Raw genomic sequence first — 20,046 nt, forward strand, 5'->3', positions numbered from 1 at the left:
ATTTGTAAAGCAAATAGTTTGGGAAATGATATTGAATTTTTTTATTCCATACTTCAAAAGATGTTTTATAAATTAGAAATTTAAATCGCTAGAAAAAAATTGTTTTTGTACAATTGCAACTAACTCCCGATGAAACACCATTTGGTTTAGAAATTCAGCTGACACGTGTGGTCCGCCACTGACCGTAGTTTTTGATAATTTTTCGCTGAAAACACCGAGAAAATGAGTACGATTTTAGAGAAAATCGCGGCCATCGAGAGTGAGGTGATTACTTTTTCGATTAAAACTCAAATCTTCTTGAAAGATGAGCGGAATAAATATGAAATAGACACGGAAAGTCAGATGTCAGATCCCTAAAAATGTAACACCATTTTTTTCCAGATGGCCCGCACGCAGAAAAATAAAGCAACAGCTGGTCATTTAGGTTTATTAAAAGCGCGCCTTGCTAAATTAAGACGAGAGCTCATCACTCCAAAGGGCGGTGGCGGTGGTACTGGCGAGGGCTTCGACGTCGCGAAGACAGGAGACGCCAGAATTGGATTTGTCGGTACTGAAAATCTACCCATCAGCCTAAGTTCGCCCTTCAAAATCTTTAATATTTTCAGGTTTTCCATCTGTTGGCAAGTCCACCCTTTTGAGCAATCTAGCAGGAGTATATTCTGAAGTAGCAGCCTACGAATTTACTACGCTAACCACTGTGCCTGGCTGCATCAAATACAAAGGCGCCAAAATCCAGCTGCTCGATTTGCCTGGTATCATTGAGGGTGCTAAAGACGGCAAAGGTCGAGGCCGTCAAGTCATTGCCGTCGCGAGAACCTGCAGTCTGATTTTCATTGTGTTGGATGTCTTGAAACCATTGCAGCACAAAAAGCTGATTGAGCACGAATTGGAGGGCTTTGGCTTGAGATTGAACAAGAATCCTCCAAATATTGTTTTCAGAAAAAAGGACAAAGGAGGAATTAATTTGCAGTGCATGGTAACATGATTGTGCTGAAATGCTTAGACATGAAAGATTCTAATTTATATTGTCTCATTTAAGGTACAGCAAAGTGAACTTGACCTGGACACGGTGAAGACGATTTTGTCCGAGTACAGAATTCACAATGCTGACATAACTCTGCGATACGACGCCACTTCTGATGACCTGATTGACGTTATTGAGGGCAACAGAATTTATGTTCCTTGCATCTACCTTCTCAACAAAATTGGTAATTTTAGTCTGCTCTGACTGGGAAATGTTTGACATACAGCCTGCATTATTTTTAGATCAAATCAGCATTGAAGAGTTGGACATTATCTACAAAATTCCTCACTGTGTGCCAATCTCTGCTCACCACAAGTGGAACTTTGATGACCTTCTTGAAAGAATGTGGCAATATTTACAACTTGTCCGAATGTAAAATATTTACTTTAAATGCAGATTTTCAGAATTCTTAAAATGATATTAAATTTCAGCTACACGAAACCCAAAGGCCAGCTACCTGATTATGAAGCGCCTGTTGTACTGCACTCTGAAAGACTCTCCATTGAAGATTTTTGCAACAAACTACACAGGACCATTGCAAAGGAATTCAAATAGTACGCTAAAATAAATTTTTAAAATGCAAATTTTACAATGTTGTTTATTTCAGCGCTCTCGTTTGGGGATCTTCTGTGAAGCATCAACCTCAAAAGGTGGGCAAGGAGCATGTGTTAAATGACGAAGACGTTGTCCAAATTGTTAAGAAAGTGTAAAATAGTGGAAACCGAGTTTGTCTTAATTTCCTCCAAGGCAAATTACATAACATGACACTGCTAATTCGTTGTTACATATTGGCAACTTCTTGCTCCACAAATATTTGGCCTAATTTATAATTGCAGAGAAAATAAAACTATTAAATGAAAAATTGCACGATTGCTAATGTAACAAACATTTTTTTAACTGGCAACTGTATAAATTTGATTTGGAAATAAACCAATAATCAATTGTACATGATATACTTTTGCAAACAAACTAGTATCCTTTCTTACATCAATTTATTAAGCAAACCAGAATGCAAGAATAATGTAGCGTTTTTAACTATTTCTCGGTGTGCTTCAGGAACCACAGGGCGGAATTAATTATGTTGTCCACGTCATTAGGCACTTTCCCCAAAGGGTGATTATCATCATACATGTGGATGCTGAAATGATTAATTTGGTGCCTGATTTAAGATACATTGTGTTATACTCACTGCACTTCAGTTCCTTGAGACTTGAGCTGATAATAATAGATGCTTGATTGGCTTGGCGGCACCCTCAAATCACAACTTCCGACCATCAGAAGCGTAGGGCATTTGACTTTGTGCGCATGCCAAATAGGAGACATTTGCCTCAGTTTGACTAAAAGATCAGTCTGCTGAGGGGTGATTTTGTCAAATTCAATTCCGCACACAGCAGTGCACCTGTCGCTAAATTCTTTAGTCACTTTGGTCTGCTTTGCAAATACAGTTTACCAATCAGGAATGTCAGATGTGCCTAGCATGGTTGTGATGTCTATCACTGGGTTTCTGGCCACCACTGCCTTGTACTTGTCCTGTAAAAAGTTACGTTCAAGTCAAGACGCAACAGGACAAATTCAGATCTGTCAAACAAATCGAGAATCTTAAATCGTTTACTAACTGGGTATTGTCCACTGAGGTGAGTGACAAGGAAGCCGCCATGAGAGCCTCCAAAGAGAACTAGGCGACTTGGGTCTAATTGCGGAATCTCTTTCAAGGCTTGCTCCACTGCTTGGTCCATGTCTTTTACATCATGGTCGCCTACACCTCCAACAAGGGAGTAAACGCTGTTTTCTCCATAGCCGACTGATCCTCGATAATTGACCAGGAGACAGCCAAACCCTACATCTCATGAATAGTAAAAGCTTAAATTAATATATTCGTTCATACCAAGCTGAGCAAAAAATGCAGCAACATCCAAAAAGCCATTGCTGAACATTGCGTGCGGTCCTCCATGGGGCCAAACAATCAAGGGGACTTTGGTGTCGGTAGATTTTGGCCCAAAATAAATTGCATTGAACTTGCCTGTTTGATATCAAATATCTAATTATTCTTTAAAAAAGAAAACTGGATACTTTACTTCCTGGCTTTCCACCTGGAGCTTCCATGTCTAGGCACTTGTAAACAAAGCCCTGCAGTTCCACAGGAGCGGGGATTTTGCTGATCTGCTTGGTCCCCTTCATCCTTCCATCAGGGTTTAATTTGGCAAAGAACAAATTGCTGGGAGCAGTCATGCTGCTCTCCACATAAACAATGATGTCATCCTTGATGGCCAATACAGAGCGGCTAATCTCATTGGGCTGCGCAGGATCCAAATAGTCCACAGTACGTGATTCTATTCCAGCCATTCAAGTGTCAGGCCTTAGCAAGAAAAACAGCGGAATTTAATCACCTAAATCCACAACAAAAGGCGCCAATCGCTCCTTGTGGCAGTTGTTGAGAATTATTTTCTTTCCTCCATTGAGCCAACAGTTCTTCAAAATTCCTGAACAATAGAGCCCATAGAACGGCAGCTTAGAAGCCATCTGTACACTCTCTGGCACTAGGTCAACTACAGCATAGGCCTAGTTCATTCATATTTATTATTCTTCATTTCAACAGGCAAGATAAAGTGTTACCTCTGCTGGTTCCAATCCCAGAGCACAGGTCATAAGTTTCATGCCACTGTGGTGCGGCCCACCAACACTCCTCTCAAGCCACACCAACCTCTTGCCATCAGGACTACATTTAGGAGACCGAACTGCAGAGTTCCCTCCTGTTAAAGTTCCTGTAAATGTGGAAAATGCCATATATTAACCAACTTCAGTTAAAATTTAATGATAATACTGTATGTTCCGTCCAGTCCAAGTTCAAAAATGAATCCTGCGCGGTTGGTGCAGTAAACAAGGCCCAGTCTGCGAGGCTCGCTTTTCCATGCAACCCCAAACAGAGATGAGCCATCTTCACGCCAGCAAAGCTGGCCAGGCGAGAGACCTTCAGGGATTCCTTCCAGTACATAAGGGGTGGCTTCAGAGTGCACTTCGCAGACCACAACCACAGGCTGATGCACGCCAACCTTTTGCTCACCCCAGTCTGGACGGTATAAGCTCCCTTGGCCCTTGAGAATTAATTAAATTTATAGTAAAGATCACTAAATTAGAAAAAATAATCACCTGTTCCGTCTTCTTACCGTCTTTGTCACTGTTTTCAGATTTATTTTTATGCGGCAAGAAAGGATCAGACTTGGGCACTTTTTGCTCAGCAATGTAAGCAATCTTGTCTCCTGATGGAGACCAGACAAGAGAGGAGAAATCAGCTGTAATTGAACAAGTAATCTTAGGTTTTTATATATTTTGAGACAGAGGAACACAAAACCTTCATTGCATACACTGCCGTGTACATCAAGACTGGACAAATTGCAGTTGAGGATCAAAAGACTTTCATTCCAGATTTCCAGAAACTGCTGCTTCGTAGTTGAACTCGAAGAGGCAAGCACTCCTTCTTTAATAACGGCTTTCAGGGATCCGCACAAAGAAAGCGAACTCAGAAGTCTGAGGAGATAGAGAATTAAAATCAATTGATTAGGAAACACAAAGGAAAAATTCAGCTTTTAATACTCAGTTGTCTCAAATGTAGGTTGTGAAATGATGTTGAAGACAGGTGTAAGTCCGATGTAGAAGTTCTGCTGGGTAACAATTTTCTTGCTTGTTTCGTAGTTGTTTTGGGACCATTTAGTAAGAACACTGAATCCATTTTGATCCGTTTTGAAAATTTCAGCAGCAATTGGCGATGGGAAGCGCGTGATTGATTTGTAAATGTTGACAACTTTGTCGATTTTCATCTACAAGGAAAATAATATAAGTTTAAAAATGCACTATCATTACAATATTATATCATGTTTGTGTGATTGCGCGTATGTATTACGTTTGCCATGGTGTTTTAAGTTGTATTCAATGGGTCCAAATGCGGAAAAGAAAGAGAGTGAGTTGCAGTTTTTCGTTTTATCTTGTATGTTTGTATACTACTTAATGTAAGAATCAAACGTTCTGTACTGCTAGCTCGAGTGTTGTGAAGAATGTGAAGGATTCATTATTGCACTCGTCTGAGTCGTCTGTTTACCTTCAACAGGCACACCCCCTTCTACAGTCCTAATTTCTACAGTGTTAACTTTTAGCACTTTAAGTTCAGTGTTCAGGACAGGTTCAGAAAAAGTTGTTATTTATGGACTGATGGAGGCTCCCTAAATTAATTTATTGAGATAATCATATGTTGGCCTCGATGGATAAAATAATGCAGTTTTAAACAATTAATATTATAGTAAACAGAGATCTAATTATAAAAATATTCTTTTTTAACTCTCTTTGTTCACCAGAGCTTGCGGAAAATGGGTGTTTTTGCAAGTGATTCTAAAGAAAATATTCATCAAAAGTTGTAAATTTTGTCCTTCAATTTGGTGAAAAATAACTAAAATATAGTTCTTAAATTGAACGCTGTATTTGCAGCATACAAATAAATGCCATTCATGAATTTCTTGGCGAATATGCGAAGCCCATCATGATCCTAAGAAAGTCATTTAATTATAACATGTTTTGTAAGTTCAATATTTTTCATTTTTCCATATAATATCTATATTAGCTGCAACTATAAAGTCAAATGAAACCGTCGTCGGCTGACATGGTTCTTATTAGATTATAATTCCTGTGACAAGCAGATTTTGCATTGCACCATGTTTGTTCACCATGATCAAAAATGAAAATAAGAGTTTGAAATGCTCCATCATATATATTCTTATCTCTTATTAGGTATTTCTTAAATTTAAACAGTGGGAGAAAATTATGTATAAAATGTATTTTTTATTTCGTAGATTTTAAATTTTTTTTTGCGATGCATTATTTGATTTATAGAAATTTAATAATACATAAATACATATCGCATTTCATCTTTCAGGCTTGTGCCTCTTACCTTTTTACCTATGCATTTATCTGTCGAGATCAGTTTGATCTATTTTTACTCAATTATTTGTACTATACCATTTCCAATCTGTAGGTCAGATCAGATGTAGACACCAAACCTTGCAAAAGCAATGATAATTCATCCATTCATCACTAATACGTTTTTGGAAAAGTGTGTGTTGAACAGATGCATAGTGCGATCTACACTAGCCAAAACCGCTAAGGGCAGACAGCTTCATCTCTTACTGGAAATAACTTCAAAAAATAACAGATCAAAAAATCAGATATTATGAACATACTATGGAAAATTTTCTATTGGTGAGGTAAATTCCATAACCGCAGTCTCAACGGTTACGGGAAGGAAAGATTTTCTCAACTGAAACCTATTTTTTCCATCTCTTTGTGAAAATATATTTGTTTGGCTGATAGGGATCTGGGGATTTTATGAAAATAGCAAATGCGCTGCCATTTCATTTTTCTTTCTTTTACATAATCCTTTTTCTTTATTTTAAAAGTTGCTTGGCTTTTCATTGAAACATCTTTTCAAATTTTCTCTGTAAAACAATAATTATTATTTATTCTCCATTACATTCAACTTCTCTATGTCGATAGAATATCTAAAATTTTGATCTAGCCTTAAAAAATAATGACAAAACGCTAGTCTGCATCTTTTATGATGTCAGCAATTCTGACTTTTGACCGATTTTTCTTGTCACTTGTGTTGAAAGCATTTTTGAAAGAAGCTGCAAGCGAAGTGTCTCCCGAGGTCACTTCTTCAGCCTTGATCATGTCGGTCGTAGCTTGCATTTTGATACTCTCAAGAGCAAGCATGTACAGTTCACCGGCTTCTTTTCCCCGATTTTCTTTTTCTATGTCATGATATTTAGAAATGAATTGCTGACACTTTGTTGGTCGAAGGGTGTCCTGCAAGTTGACTGTTTCCGTGGACACCTTCTCCTTGTGGTACCTCCTGAAAAATTTGGGGCATAGGCTTAAATTGTTATTATTCTACATTGCTTCAGGGAACTTACGATCGAATTTCATCTTCTGCATAAAATATTTGACGAAGGGGCTCGTTGGATTCAGTAGATGCTAAGTTTTTAGGTGGGAAAGCTTCGTAGATGTCGTACCAGATTGGTTTGTCTTCTGGTCGTAAGGCTCCAGCTTTCAGAAGGCCTCGCACTCTGGAATGGAAATTTGATCAATATTGAGAAAGTATCTAGATGGCTTCCGCCTGGTTAAAAAAATTCCTCGCCAGTTCTTATGAGAACTGAGAATCCCAAATTTAACAGAATAGTACATGCAATCAAGTATGGGTGCCGAAAACTCAAAGTCGCGGTGAAATGAGTGATTTCACAATTCATAACATAGAAGATAATACATACATATGTACATCATATGCACATAACATATTACATATAGAGATTATGTTTGTGTTTATTATGAGGATACATATTTTGTACTTATGGCAGACTCGCCATTTTCGCCTGTTTTCGCCCAACTCACACTTCTCGCTAGGATAGGGATTAACATTGAATCTTCCCATCAGAGCGAGAAGTGTGAGTGAGCGGAAAGTGTGAGTCCCCCATAATGCTCTTTTACCTGGTGTAAATGGTTCCAACTCTTTCCAAACGACTGCTAGCCATAATAAATGTTACGCTTTACGTATTAACAATAATAACTGAACTGTTAATGCGATCACAAAATTATGAATCGTTTTCACTGTGCAGTCTGTGCAGCGTGCAGCATTAATTCTAAATTCGCTAAATTCTAAACAAAAACATGTGTTCAGCGCTGTCTTGCACATGCGTGCTCGTTTCCCTCACTTCGTTGCTACGCCCTTATTCTGTACGTGCCGCAGAGGATCAGATGTTTATTTAAAGTTGGAGGAAAGGAAGTATGATAATATAATCACGCCCAACGCAGGTAATTTTAATTATAAAAGAATGCTATAAATTTCTTGTCTCTTAAGCTGCGTGAGAGTGATGGAATAAATTTTAATTTCAGGCCATTCTCGGCGAATGAGGCGCTGCGCAGCGGAGGCACTCGGAGCAGAACATGGTCAAAATGATGATGTCCTAAGCACGTCTGTAAAGACGCAAGGAAATCGTCATGACACTTTATGCGCTGCTGCAGAAGAAGGCGGCACAGAGGTGGCTGAAGACAGCTCTCTTTTCCAAGTATGCTATGGCGGCAGCATGTGCGTTGTTGGTGGTAGTGTCCTTCGTGATAGCTGCCCTTGTCTTCAGCATCATCAGCACTTTGCAAAATGAGCCACACGGACTCTTCACCAAACTCACCTTGCAGACGTACGCGTACGCTCCTGAAGAACACCTTCCGCAGAGCAACGGCAGCAAATTCCTTGCTCACAGACACGAGTGCACGCACCACACCTGCCTGGACATTTACAGGTGTGGCCATGGCAACAGCCTCAAAGTCTACATTTACCCTCCGAGGCGGTTCCTCGACTCCGAAGGAATTCCCATATCAGCCCAACCTTCTCAGGAATATTACGACCTTCTAGACGCAATTTTTAAAAGCAAATACTACGAGCCAGACCCTTCGAAGGCTTGCATCTTAATTCCCTCCATCGACACCCTAAACCAGAACCGCTTTAGACCCTTGGAGACCTCAGTGGCCCTGTCGTCGTTGTCATATTGGAATCGGTACGGAGAAAACCACTTGATCTTCAACATGGTGCCAGGGGCGGCTCCAGACTACAACACAGTTGTCGAGTTGGCCCTCGGCAGGGCTATCGTCGCTGGTGCTGGATTCGACACGTGGACCTACCAGCCCGGCTTCGACATATCCATTCCTTTGTTCAGCCCGTTTGCCCTGCCCCTTCCTGTAGACACGTCCGACGATCGACCCTGGTTACTGATCTCTGCACAAGTCAACATCCACCAAGAGTATCTAAATCGGTTAGAAAACGTCGCCATGCTGGAGCCGTCAAAAATGTTGGTGCTCAGGTCTTGCGGGGAGCTTGCGGCCAATGCGTCCCAGAGGTGCATCAGCGAAGACGTGTATCACTACCCTGAAATCCTACGCAGGGCACATTTCTGCGCAGTTGTGAGAGGCGCGAGACTCTCTCAGCCTGCCTTACTGGAGGCGCTCTCTGCAGGCTGCATCCCGGTTGTTGTTGCAGACACGGCAATCATGCCATTTCAGGTAGCTTGTTCAATCTGGATTCACAGAATTTTGTTAACCAACATTTTACTTTGTATTTTTAGGAAGTGATTGACTGGAAACGAGTTGCCATATTTTTACCAGAGAGCGATTTGAGCTCCATATTTTCCAAGGTGGAAAGCATTTCTCCTCAGCGAAGGCGCGAATTGCATGATCAAGGACGATGGATCTACGAGCAATACCTGTCTAGTCTGGCTAAGATTGGACTCACCACACTTGCAATAATTGAGGACAGAATCTTCACACACAACACCAGGAACTACTACGACTGGAATATGGCCCCCTCGCATATGGCCTCATTCAACCCCCTCTTCCTGCCAATCACAGCACCAAAGTCACACGGCTTTACAGCAGTCATCCTCACCTACGACCGCATCGAGATGCTGTTCACCCTAATCAACAAGCTCTCAGTTGTTCCTAGTTTGACCAAAATCATTGTGCTCTGGAACAACCAGAACAAGTCCCCTCCTCCTCCTGCTCACTGGCCGCGCATATCAAAACCCTTCAGGGTCATACGCACCACCAGCAACAAGCTGTCAAACAGGTTTGTCAAATAAAATTTAAATTTAGTGAAAATAGTAAAATCAATTTCACCAACAAGCTGACTTTATAAAGACTTCATTATTTAGGATTAGACTTTTTTAGATTTTAGTTCAATTTATCAAATTCGTGTAGCCTTTCCTAATGTTATTTTTGATTTGACGATTTTAGCAATGTTAGGAAATTAAAAGAAAATATCCCAAAATTGATGTGTAAATACATTTTTGGCTCAATTTAGCTGTCATTTATGATGTGCTATAAATTCCGCATAAGGCTAAGATTGGGGTTAGTAAGTTTTTAATAGTTAATCATAGAGCAAAATCTTTAAAATATACTAAAAGCTGATGAAATTTTGACATAGATTTCATTTTTATTTAAAAAAAGAAAACGTAAATATAGAGTAAGTTAAACAAAGTTAATTGCCTTTAAAATTATAATGGCGATTGAATTATATAGATGATTATCCAGTTTATTTACAGCTCTAATTTTATAGTAATCACTGCGTAACATGAATAATGCGTCATCCATAAATTAATTGATAAACACACTACAACTTTAACATAAAATTCATCGCCCCGTGTTTCATCATATTTATCGTATAGTTTGCAATCTGGTCGAATGACCTTTAATACTGTTTTCAGATTTTACCCTCATCCGGAAATTGAAACTGAAGCCATTCTGACAATTGACGACGACATTGTCATGCTTACCACTGACGAAATTGAATTTGGCTACGAGGTGTGGCGAGAGTTCCCTGACAGGATAGTCGGTTTCCCTTCAAGGACGCACATATGGGACGAGAGTAAGAAGAAGTGGCGCTACGAGTCCGAGTGGACCAACAAGATCAGCCTGGTCCTGACAGGAGCCGCATTTCACCACAAGTACTGGAGCTTCGCGTACACTAACCTGATGCCTGGTAACATCAAGGAGTGGGTCGATGACCACATGAATTGTGAGGACATCGCCATGAACTTCTTGGTAGCAAACATGACAGGGAAAGCGCCCATAAAAGTCACACCACGCAAGAAATTCAAGTGCCCTGAGTGTACCAACACTGAAAACCTGTCCGCCGACCAGACTCACATGGCGGTGCGATCAGACTGCATAGATAGGTTCTCCGCCATTTACGGAACCATGCCGCTCAAGTCGGTTGAATTCAGGGCAGATCCAGTGCTTTTCAAAGATTCATTCCCAGAGAAGCTGAAACGATTCAACGACATAGGCAGTCTATGATGCGCTTTTCTTATACTACTTTTAAATCCTTTTTATACTTAATTTGCCATGTTTCCTAAAATTTAGTGCCAATAGCTCTCAACACAATACATTGATTGCCATTTTTACTTAACAACGGTAGCTATATTTTAAATTAACCCCTTGTTTGTCAAGAAAGGGGTTAGTTTTTTTAATACTTATGTACATGTTTTAAATTGTGATGTATCACGAAATTGAGGACTTTAAATAGTTCTAAGAGAATGACCGCCGCATTTGCTATATAATAATATATTTTGGAATGTGTTTAAAGCAACGTTACGATAAAAATTGTGTAGATGAAAGTTAGATGGCGCATATTTACCCCATCAATTTATTGTATACATGTTTAATATATTTGGGCTTAAATAATAAAATACAGACAAAAAGTCTAATGCGATCTTGGGTTGTTTTACTATCATCATAACAAAGTAACTTTTTTAGAGGCTAAATCATAAATTTCTTGGATGCGAGGACCAAAATTTTCTCCCTCCTGGAGGTACGGGGGTGTAAACTCTCTATATGCTAGGCATAACCGCAGCTCCTTAACATCATCTCTCAAAATTCTGTGTTCCCACTGGTACCTAGCTTCTTTAGTCATGACCAAAAGCGATCTCTCTGGCATAGGTATTCGCACAATCACATTACTGAGACTTTCGTCAAATTGTAGATAGGATGCGGGAGCCAGTGACAAATTATATCGAACTCTGTCTTTCTCCTGAAGATATGTCATTGTAAGGACACTATCACCTTTCACGTTGACAGTAACAATTCTTTCGCCCCAAATCCAGCAGTCGTCGATGTGCGGATCAATGGACGCGCCACGATCAGGGTTGTACTCAAGGGTGCACTGCTCTATGGTTTGGAAGCCTTCCATGATAGGCACCAACTTGAATTTTTCTTGTACAAACAAGGAGAACTCTGGGAAGCCGTTGAAACTTCCAACTGCAATTTTTTGCTTTTTAAAGTTGCACTTAGGCCCGAAATTCTGCAGAGAGGAGAGATGAGTTAACTAACAATTTGATCTCCGCACTTTAAAATAATTACCTGCTTTCTTCTGCCACTCTGAGATAGATCCCAATGCGTTTCATCGATTCCCTTGCTTAAAATTTCTGCCTCACTTGAACTCAAAAAGTCCATCTGCACGCAAAACGATATATATTTTACTAGAAACTAAGTTTTAGATACCATAGATTATATACCTACATCAATGTAAATTCCTGGGTAGTTTATTGATATTCCTGAGTGGTTTGGGTGTTCATCCATGACAAGTTTTTCATCCCATCCTGACCAAGCTTTCCCAGAGCATTTTGGGCAGTATACAAATGTGGAATTTTCCTGAGAAATAAATTTTACATTTTTTTAATGTGAAAGCTAATGGTTTTCAATGTGCTAAAACATTTTAAAAAGAGACAGCCGTCCATAATCTAAATTTAAAAACTAATTTAATAATTTGAAAATGAAAAATTCAAGTTGCTATGTAATATTTTTGGCAAATAATATTTATCATCGCAGTTATTAGTTTTACTTGAACAGCAGTGGCGAAATCATCCTCATTTTGCAGCTTTGTTGCTCCGTACTCCGATTCACAAATTAGGCAAGTGCGTATTCCTTTACACCCACAAGGTCTAGGTTTTGCCATTGACCGCGATCAAATTTTGAAGGAATATTGAAAATTCAATGAAAGCTTTCCCACAGCAAGACGCCAGGCCGGGCTACCTTGTGGCAGGAAAAATAATAACACTCAACACACAACACACATTGGAAAGGGGCGTAGCATTTTCTCTCCTTCACTCTCCACGCCCTCCACCTACCTAGTACCTATACTCGCTCGCTCGATGCCGCTGCATCATCTTATGTTACACGAGTACTGGGCTGATTTCGAGAAAATTTACTTGTAGACAGGCAAGTAATACTGAATAATTCTACGATCTTAGACGGTTTTAGTGGCATTTGCAATATGCACCCTCATAAAACACACTGGTTTTGGCTAAATTAAAGTATTTCAGCGTCGACAATTTTAAAGGGACCTAAAGGGACCAGAAAATGGGTGTGATCTCGGTCTAGCTTTTTCCATAAACAAACAAAACCAGTATTATGTATATGTAATTAAAGTACATAATCTGCATTTAAATTTATTTTTTGTAAACCACAATCTACGTCGACTGCTAAATGATAGACACATTGATTACAGATTAAATTTTAGTGCAAAGCGTTTTCAAACTTGAACAGTGCACAGCCGCATCTTCCATTTTTTACCCATAATAGGCGGCATTGTGGCTCTGTTCACTGGCAAATATGCCAAGCACGTCTACGCAATAACATCAATACTATTTTTGGCTTATTTCTTGGCTTCCAGAGTCCAACATGGCATTTTTGATGTACGGCGACCCCAAAGTCAAATACCTTTGTTCCTGCGGCTCTATGAAGCCCATTTCTCGCATATATTTCTGCAGACACTGCATGAAGATCAAATGCGGCTTCTGCGTGTCTCACGAGGTTGACCTGCACTACTGCAGCAACTGTCTAGAGAACCTGCCTTCGACTGAAGCGCGACTAAAGAAGAACAGATGCGGATACTGTTTCGACTGTCCCAGCTGCCAGATTAGTCTTAACACGCGGGCTGTCAGCCAGGCCGTGCCCAACCCCGACGATCCCAGCAAAATGCTATCCAAGAAGTCGTACTACCTAGTTTGCGCATTTTGCCGATGGACTTCACGAGAAGCATCCATTCCCGACCAAAATGTTGCCAACGGCGGATGGCCTGAGATAGATTGCCCGAACAGCAAAAGAGTTGCAGAGCTAGTGGACCATTATCAGGAGATAAGTCTGCAGGAGAAGGATGAGGAGGAACGCAAGAAGAAGTATCAGGTGCGTCCGTCGTACTTCCACTACGCCGAGAAGTATGGCCTGAGTGCAGCTCTGGCTAAGAAAAGGATGGGCGGCACTCCCCAGAGGGAGACCAGGACCCAGCAGTCGGCGCTGGTGCCTGCTGTTGCCTCTGAAGAGGTCGAGGAGCTCTCTGATAGCATCTTCTTTGAACAGCTGGAACTGAACAAGGTCACCACAATCAAGCAGAGATTGGCCTCTTCTGAAATTCAGCCAACCGTTGTTTCTCAGCTGTACCCACTGCACAAATCTTTGCTAGTAAGATAAAAAAAATTGGAGTTAAAATTTATTTCCCTTACAAAAATATTTTACAAATTTAATTGAATTTTGATATTACTGTTTAGATCAATTTTACACTCACATCATTGAATTTAGCACCCAAGGATTCGTTCATTAAAGAAAAAATAAGACATTCTTCATTGAAAATCGTCTTTTTTACTTTGGCTATCACTTAGCCCTATATCATGTAGCCCTTGGAACATGCTTGGGGACACCCCTGCGGTCAGATAAGACCATCAGAACCGGTAAAAATAAAACCCTGCGGCGTCAGGGTTTTATCATTCAATTCCCTTATTTAGCCACTTTACTCTTTACTGACGTGTGACGGGCTCTATATTGGTTTTATCTTGAAGATATGCAAACTGTTGGAACGGTCAAGTCAAGAGCTGTCAGAATATGTTCAACTCGTTTCATTTTTACTCTATCTGGGTATCGCGAAATTCCCTGATGTTGGTTAGCTCCTAGAGGCTGATTTCCCCTTGATTGAACGGTCTCACACTTTTCCGTTTAACTTAACTCAAACAACATACAAAAAAAAATGCTCAGCAAAAAGTTGTTAAATGATGAACCATAATATAAAACACTTTCAATTCAATCCTTTCAGAAAAAAATAATGTAAGAAATTACCTAATTTTTGAACCAAGCTCACTTTGTTGGCAGAATAATCATGTGCTTTTCGGCACGGACTCTCCAACACAGATAAATATTGACTTTCAACTAGGAATGTCCGATTTTTTTTTATCTTTTTACAATCATGTATCAAATGAATAAGAAGTAGAATTTATCAATCAAAGTCTGAAAATCTTTTGAATGTCTAGGATTAAACAAGAAATTTCTATTGTTCTATTCAGGTGAAGAGGTCTCTGCGCTGCCGAGACTGCGAGCACAATGTGAGCAAGCCAGAATTCAACCCTTCGTCCACGAAATTCAAGATCCAGCTGTCTGCCTTTTATCACGTGCCTGATGTCAAATTCCTCACTTGCGAGCCAGTGTTTATTGGAAAGCGCAGCGAACTGATCATCACAGTCTGCAACCCAACGCAGCACCAGAGCAGCTTCAAGATGCACCCTTTTGAGCTAAATCTTGGCGCAAAAGGTAGCGGAGATGCGGAAGAATCTGCCCCTGGTCTGAAGCTTTGCCTTCCTGAGAGTGCCAGGGATGCCCAGTTTAAGATCAACGGCACTATCAAACTACCCACAACGGAGTTCCAGTTGCTGCCCAGGGACGACACTGCCGAATTTGATGATTCAAACAAGGGACCGACCTTCAATGACGATCCCAAGGTCGTGGTGTGGAGGAGGGGCAATAAAATCGCCCTTAGAATGGCTGTGACCCCTGACGCTGATGCTGAAGGGGTATTGAGCATTGGCTTTGTGATAGAGTACAGCTATGTCAACACTATGACAACTCTGGAGAAGAAAGAGCCTCAGAAAGTGAAGCTCAAGACCCATATTTTGCTCCGGCCTGGACCGATTTTCAAGAGCTCCCAATAGCAGCTTTATCACCATTAATTTACTACCTTATTTATTTATTTATCTACATAATATATTGCACGTGAACTGGAAGCCAAGAAATGTTAAATCTGTCATCACTGTTTCGGGAACCTCCTTATCTTTAATATACGCATTATTTTAGTCATGGCTGATGTGACAGGATTGAGTGATGCTGATGCAAAGAAGAGTTGCCTCCAGCCTGATCCCTCTACCAAGGTGGGCTTAACCAAATCCTTTAACGCCACTTGTGACAATTTTATTTAATTTTAGGATTTCATATTCCAACAAACCATGTACAGGATCAAAGATCCCAAGAAGTCCCTGGAATTCTACACTGGCGTCTTGGGCATGAGTATGCTTGAGAAGCTGGATTTCCCTGAAATGAAATTTTCGCTCTACTTCATGGGCTATGAAAATCTCAGTGAAGCGCCCACAAACCGCCCAGATCATCTGCAATGGACCTTCACGCGCAAAGCCACTCTCGAGCTGACTCAGTATGTAGTGAAAATTAATTATATCGTTCTCTAAATTGACTGTTGTTTTTGTTAAGTAATTGGGGAACTGAAAACGATCCAGACCAGGTTTATCACAACGGCAACAGTGACCCTCGCGGCTTTGGTCACATTGGAATCACGGTGCCCAACGTTGAAGAAGCGTGCGAGCGATTTGAGACACTTGGCGTTGAGTTTGTCAAGAGGCCTAATGACGGTGAGTGCTAATTTTTACTTCAATATGGCAAAATTTCTGATTGTGCGGTATATTTAGGCAAAATGAAGGGGATTGCTTTCATCAAAGATCCTGACGGCTACTGGATTGAAATTCTCTCTGCTACCAACATGGCTTCCATGTAACACAATTAAATACGCTACACTAGCTAATTGGAAATATTGGTACGTTATTAAACGCTTTTTTTTTTGTTTACAGAAACAACTTTATTTTTTATCTTTAACAATAAAAATACGTTTAGTCAGACGTCCATGAACAGTGATTTTGGTCTAGGAGTGATTTGCGGTGTGTGCGTCCTGTATTTTTAAAAGTTCAATCAGATGCGTACAAACCAACACGGTCTAATGTTACCTGGATAATTTAGTACTGTGCAGCTCTCTCAAAGCTTCGTCTCGCTCATCCCTAAGCCGGCTAAGCTCAAACCTCAACTCCTTTAGCCTGTTGCTAAACTTTTCAGCCATCTGGCGCATTTCAATTTGGCTCCTGACAAAAATCATTTCTCTTAGTCTATATAAAATAACGCTTTCTTCAAAACGTACTTTTCACTTATTGTTTGGTGCGCATTGACAATCGCATTCAATTCCTGGATGGTGGACTTTGTGCTTTTCTCCATCTCTGATATCCTCCATGTGAATTGTTGATCCCTGAGATGCAGGTCCTTGGCCAAATTGGACTCTCTGACTTTTGAGTGCTCCAGCTCCAAGGCCAGTGAAGACACTTGCTTTTCCAAAATTTTGCATGTTTCCGAGATGCGTACTTCATTTGTTGTCCATCTAAATGGAGAGTTTTGCATGACTTGCTGTAATTGTAAGGGTCCTTTTACCTCTCTTGTTCCTCCCTGTAGTTTTGCTGCAGCATCAAGGCTTTCTTCTCAGCCGTGTTGCACCGCTTTTCCATATCCCTCAGCTGCATTTGAACAGCATGTAGTTTTGGCTCCAGCGAGGATTCCTTCAGTCTCACTGCCATCAATTCTTGCGCTTTTTGCTCAACCAGCTGCTCAGCCTGCTTTTGCGAATACATCGCCTTTTCCGCCTTGTGTTTGTACTCGGTGCCCTCCTACAAATTGAGACAGTTAGATAAATCCTTTCCAGACCTCAAGTCACGAACTTCTTGGCTCTTTTTGATGTCTGAAAGAATGCTCTGAACGTGAAGGTTGCACTGCTGCTTCACCTGCTCCACTTCCCGTTTCACCTGGAGCTTCGCCTCGTCAGTTAGCGTCTTCAATGCACTCTCGAGCCTCGCAATTTCTTCTGCAATGCAAAATTTAGTTTACTTTTTTTTAAAGAGACAACCAAGAACGGTTGGGCGTCTCTCTGAAGCCAATATGTACCAAATTTTTAATTACGTTTCCTTATGAAAACGTGAAGGGAAAAATTTGGCACGTTTTTTCCTTAATTTCAATCGCAGTATAGATAGAGGGTATCTTATTTTTAACCGTATTATTTAATGCAATGGTTGAAAAGGAAAATTACTGGAAGAAACCACTGGAATCTTTTTTCGACTGTCCACCCCTTTTCCAAACCCTTGAATTGTCGTTAAAAGAGTAATCATCGTTACCTTTTGACTTAGCAAGTTCGATTGTGGTCTGATCGCGGTTGATGCACGCCGAGTCGACGAGGTTTAGCGCGTCAGCAACCTTGGCCTGGCCCTCCTCGGCCTGCATGCGCATCTCCTTGAGCTGACCCTGCAGCCGGTCGAGGGCTGTCTGCAACTCCTCTCTCTCCCTCTTCAGAGAGCTCACCTTCTGCGCCACCCGTCGCTCTTCGTCTAGCCGGATATGCTTGTCTTGCTCCAGCTCTTGCACCTGGCTCAACGCCTGCACCAGTTGTTGGTTCAGCGCTTGCCGCATCTCGCGCTCCTTGGACAGCTCACCTTCGACCTCGGCCTTGTGCACCCGCTCTTTGACCAAAAGGGAGCGCGCCTCTGTTAGCTGCGACTCAGCCACACTGTTTGCTCGCGCCTTTTCAAGCCGATTCTAGACACAAACTTTGCGTATAATCTGTTGAGCTGATAAGAAAAATTTCTCACCTCAATGCTGTGGGAAGAGCTGTTAAATGAAATGTCCTTTTGCTCTTGTAGAATTTTGATAACTTTTTCCAAATTGGAGACTTCGCTGACGGCTAGCCGCCACAGATCGAGGACAACATCCTTTTCCTATATAAGAAAAGCGTTAAGTTATTAAACGTTTATGAAAAAGGAGGCTGCTGTACGTGAAGTGCCAGTTGGAGTTGCTGTTTCATGTTAGCTTCTTCAGAAACGTCCCGGCGCTTGATGTCGCTGTCCATTTCATTTTTGAGACGGCTCGAAAGCCGCTCATTTTCTTTGGTCAACGCCAAACACTCATTTTTCAGATATACATGTTCTCTCTAAAATCACAAACAAAAGTTAATATATATGCTGAAAGTTGTGGTAATCTCCACGAAGTAAAATAAGTTAGTTTGTTTTTTATTTTAATTGACCATAAACCTCTACTCTCGGTTAATACCTGATAATGCTCAAAGAGTGTTTGTAGCCCTTGATTTGTATCTTCATACTCAGACAAGAGTTGTGTTAGAGGCCTGAAAATTGAAGTTATCCATGCGGTTATCTATTTTGACCGATCATGCCCCAATTTAGTTAAGGTCCTGTCAATGTTAATTTTCTGATGTCGCATTAATATTATTGCCCCACAAGCAACCTTCTGTTAGGTGTAAAGTAAATTTTAGAATCAAACCTTTGTTGAGATTTATTCTTATTTCCTGAGTCTAAAAAATTGACATCAGAAAAGTTGAGTTTCCTTGAAACAGGAACATCTTCTCTTGTCTGTTCAAACGTCTCTTTAGGAAGACTTTTGTTATTCAAGGTATCTTCATCATTACTCAATGGCTCATCCTCTTGACTGATATTTTTCACTGAAAAATGCAAACAAATTTGCAATTAGGAAAATTAGTAAAAGAAAATCATGACCAGCGGGGGTTCATATAAACGTTCAACAGTTGAATAGTTACTTATTTATTTGCGTTTCACTGTAACAATGACGATATATTAATATTTTTTATATCAAGAAAGTTTTTTACTTGTAAATTATCTGTGTCAAACTATTCATATTCAATTGCATATAAAACTGGTCTGTGCTACTACTAAATATTTGCTTTAACAGAAGTGCAATATTAAATTAAATTTTCATCCTCGCAGTGACCATATCTACCGCACACGTATTTTATTTGATTCTGGTACAACTTGACTTACCTATTTGTTCGTAAATTTGGTCACAACTTTTGTATGCCATGATGAATGGCAAATTTTGGCGATTGTCACGTCAGGAAAACGAAAACCGACCGCAGAAGTAACGTCGAAGGTTGCGTACACATGAAGGGTTAAGAATGCTATTTGCGCGCTCGCCGCGCTCTTCCGTTAAAAACATCCAGGTGTTCACGGGCTGCGCCGATGCCAGTTGTTACAACAACCGCCTCGGGTGGAACGAAAACGGAGCTGATTGGATTGGTGGTATGGTGGTTGATACAGGGGCGGGAAAAATTATTCAGGCATGATTTTTCCAGCATTCTATAATTATACTCATTTTTTTCTTTAAGTCTTTGCTCTATTAATTTATTTGAATTTACACAATTTCAAACTAAAAAACTTCAATAATTGCATAGAATAATGATTTTCAGTTGAAATTTAATGCAGATAATAAGGTTTATCAGTGTTTAGTGACCCGATCATCTATTCTGTCTATTTTTCCGTATTTCTACA

General features: G+C 40.4%; 7 protein-coding genes across 10 annotated transcripts in view; 3 read left to right on the top strand and 4 right to left on the bottom strand.

Moving 5' to 3' along the window:
• The first annotated feature begins 104 nt into the window (after nt 1-104).
• Nucleotides 105-1,970, top strand: 128up (GTP-binding protein 128up). Its single transcript, XM_065491124.1, has 7 exons — nt 105-264; nt 382-547; nt 606-976; nt 1,040-1,208; nt 1,267-1,396; nt 1,456-1,578; nt 1,632-1,970. Exons 1-7 carry the CDS (start codon nt 223-225, stop codon nt 1,732-1,734), a joined length of 1,104 nt encoding a protein of 367 aa, XP_065347196.1. The 5' UTR covers nt 105-222; the 3' UTR covers nt 1,735-1,970.
• Nucleotides 1,971-2,001: 31 nt separating this feature from the next.
• On the bottom strand, nt 2,002-5,064 carry LOC135944272 (acylamino-acid-releasing enzyme-like). Of its 2 annotated transcripts, none has more exons than XM_065491104.1 (13): nt 4,923-5,064; nt 4,616-4,839; nt 4,374-4,549; nt 4,172-4,314; nt 3,846-4,116; nt 3,638-3,786; nt 3,412-3,583; nt 3,100-3,354; nt 2,910-3,044; nt 2,641-2,861; nt 2,475-2,554; nt 2,214-2,423; nt 2,002-2,162 (listed from the first exon to the last, which is right to left on the bottom strand). In XM_065491104.1, exons 1-13 carry the CDS (start codon nt 4,929-4,931, stop codon nt 2,060-2,062), a joined length of 2,148 nt encoding a protein of 715 aa, XP_065347176.1. In that variant the 5' UTR covers nt 4,932-5,064; the 3' UTR covers nt 2,002-2,059. The 2 variants fall into 2 exon arrangements, with proteins under 2 accessions (XP_065347176.1, XP_065347175.1); XM_065491103.1 differs by having other exon boundaries at nt 2,214-2,429.
• Nucleotides 5,065-6,498: 1,434 nt separating this feature from the next.
• mRpS23 (mitochondrial ribosomal protein S23) overlaps nt 6,499-20,046 on the bottom strand; it is a 240,514-nt gene continuing 226,966 nt past the window's right edge. Inside the window, exons 2-4 of one of the 2 annotated variants that reach the window (XM_065491140.1) lie at nt 7,553-7,680; nt 6,982-7,134; nt 6,499-6,917 (exon numbers count right to left, since the gene is read on the bottom strand). In XM_065491140.1, coding sequence (XP_065347212.1) covers nt 6,608-6,917; nt 6,982-7,134; nt 7,553-7,596 — 507 coding nt within the window. In that variant the 5' untranslated portion in view covers nt 7,597-7,680 and the 3' untranslated portion in view covers nt 6,499-6,607. Of the gene's footprint in view, nt 6,921-6,981; nt 7,135-7,552; nt 7,681-20,046 lie in introns of both variants that reach the window. The other variant, XM_065491139.1, reaches the window with a different exon arrangement.
• Nucleotides 7,723-11,324, top strand: sotv (exostosin glycosyltransferase sotv). Its single transcript, XM_065491106.1, has 4 exons — nt 7,723-7,876; nt 7,958-9,118; nt 9,181-9,680; nt 10,318-11,324. Exons 2-4 carry the CDS (start codon nt 8,063-8,065, stop codon nt 10,907-10,909), a joined length of 2,148 nt encoding a protein of 715 aa, XP_065347178.1. The 5' UTR covers nt 7,723-7,876; nt 7,958-8,062; the 3' UTR covers nt 10,910-11,324.
• Nucleotides 11,345-12,659, bottom strand: LOC135944289 (alpha-ketoglutarate-dependent dioxygenase alkB homolog 4). The gene is made up of 4 exons (XM_065491133.1): nt 12,453-12,659; nt 12,131-12,262; nt 11,972-12,064; nt 11,345-11,912 (listed from the first exon to the last, which is right to left on the bottom strand). The coding sequence occupies exons 1-4, from the start codon at nt 12,564-12,566 to the stop codon at nt 11,346-11,348; spliced, it is 906 nt and encodes a 301-aa protein (XP_065347205.1). The 5' UTR covers nt 12,567-12,659; the 3' UTR covers nt 11,345.
• Glo1 (Glyoxalase 1) lies at nt 12,728-16,573 on the top strand. Of its 2 annotated transcripts, XM_065491122.1 has the most exons (5): nt 12,728-12,829; nt 15,728-15,801; nt 15,856-16,079; nt 16,136-16,293; nt 16,351-16,573. In XM_065491122.1, the coding sequence occupies exons 2-5, from the start codon at nt 15,730-15,732 to the stop codon at nt 16,434-16,436; spliced, it is 540 nt and encodes a 179-aa protein (XP_065347194.1). In that variant the 5' UTR covers nt 12,728-12,829; nt 15,728-15,729; the 3' UTR covers nt 16,437-16,573. The 2 variants fall into 2 exon arrangements, with proteins under 2 accessions (XP_065347194.1, XP_065347193.1); XM_065491121.1 differs by lacking the exons at nt 15,728-15,801; nt 15,856-16,079; nt 16,136-16,293; nt 16,351-16,573 and adding exons at nt 13,284-14,071; nt 14,944-15,723 and having other exon boundaries at nt 12,743-12,829.
• LOC135944278 (sodium channel and clathrin linker 1-like) lies at nt 16,492-19,773 on the bottom strand. Its single transcript, XM_065491115.1, has 11 exons — nt 19,540-19,773; nt 19,025-19,202; nt 18,797-18,869; nt 18,522-18,677; nt 18,340-18,465; nt 17,869-18,286; nt 17,419-17,561; nt 17,135-17,367; nt 16,851-17,084; nt 16,663-16,794; nt 16,492-16,607 (listed from the first exon to the last, which is right to left on the bottom strand). The coding sequence occupies exons 1-11, from the start codon at nt 19,577-19,579 to the stop codon at nt 16,553-16,555; spliced, it is 1,788 nt and encodes a 595-aa protein (XP_065347187.1). The 5' UTR covers nt 19,580-19,773; the 3' UTR covers nt 16,492-16,552.

Source organism: Cloeon dipterum, chromosome 4 (genome assembly GCF_949628265.1).
Source record: "Cloeon dipterum chromosome 4, ieCloDipt1.1, whole genome shotgun sequence".
NCBI classification, from domain to species: domain Eukaryota; kingdom Metazoa; phylum Arthropoda; class Insecta; order Ephemeroptera; family Baetidae; genus Cloeon; species Cloeon dipterum.

Excerpts from the sequence above, each read along its gene's own strand:
- 128up (XM_065491124.1), top strand. The coding sequence starts at position 223 with ATGAGTACGATTTTAGAGAAAATCGCGGCCATCGAGAGTGAG. Across the intron at positions 548-605 it reads CGCCAGAATTGGATTTGTCG|GTTTTCCATCTGTTGGCAAG; the intron begins GTACTGAAAATC and ends TAATATTTTCAG. Across the intron at positions 1,397-1,455 it reads TATTTACAACTTGTCCGAAT|CTACACGAAACCCAAAGGCC; the intron begins GTAAAATATTTA and ends ATTAAATTTCAG.
- LOC135944272 (XM_065491103.1), bottom strand. Across the intron at positions 2,555-2,640 it reads ACCTCAGTGGACAATACCCA|GACAAGTACAAGGCAGTGGT; the intron begins GTTAGTAAACGA and ends AACTTTTTACAG. Across the intron at positions 2,163-2,213 it reads TCTCAAGGAACTGAAGTGCA|CATCCACATGTATGATGATA; the intron begins GTGAGTATAACA and ends TAATCATTTCAG.
- sotv (XM_065491106.1), top strand. The coding sequence starts at position 8,063 with ATGACACTTTATGCGCTGCTGCAGAAGAAGGCGGCACAGAGGTGGCTG. Across the intron at positions 9,119-9,180 it reads CGGCAATCATGCCATTTCAG|GAAGTGATTGACTGGAAACG; the intron begins GTAGCTTGTTCA and ends TTGTATTTTTAG. Across the intron at positions 9,681-10,317 it reads AGCAACAAGCTGTCAAACAG|ATTTTACCCTCATCCGGAAA; the intron begins GTTTGTCAAATA and ends TACTGTTTTCAG.
- LOC135944289 (XM_065491133.1), bottom strand. The coding sequence starts at position 12,566 with ATGGCAAAACCTAGACCTTGTGGGTGTAAAGGAATACGCACTTGCCTA. Across the intron at positions 12,263-12,452 it reads ATTTCGCCACTGCTGTTCAA|GAAAATTCCACATTTGTATA; the intron begins GTAAAACTAATA and ends TTTATTTCTCAG. Across the intron at positions 11,913-11,971 it reads AGAGTGGCAGAAGAAAGCAG|AATTTCGGGCCTAAGTGCAA; the intron begins GTAATTATTTTA and ends TCCTCTCTGCAG.
- Glo1 (XM_065491121.1), top strand. The coding sequence starts at position 13,292 with ATGGCATTTTTGATGTACGGCGACCCCAAAGTCAAATACCTTTGTTCC. Across the intron at positions 14,072-14,943 it reads CACTGCACAAATCTTTGCTA|GTGAAGAGGTCTCTGCGCTG; the intron begins GTAAGATAAAAA and ends TGTTCTATTCAG.
- LOC135944278 (XM_065491115.1), bottom strand. The coding sequence starts at position 19,579 with ATGGCATACAAAAGTTGTGACCAAATTTACGAACAAATAG. Across the intron at positions 19,203-19,539 it reads CCAAATTTACGAACAAATAG|TGAAAAATATCAGTCAAGAG; the intron begins GTAAGTCAAGTT and ends TGCATTTTTCAG. Across the intron at positions 16,608-16,662 it reads CACAGTACTAAATTATCCAG|GACGCACACACCGCAAATCA; the intron begins GTAACATTAGAC and ends TTAAAAATACAG.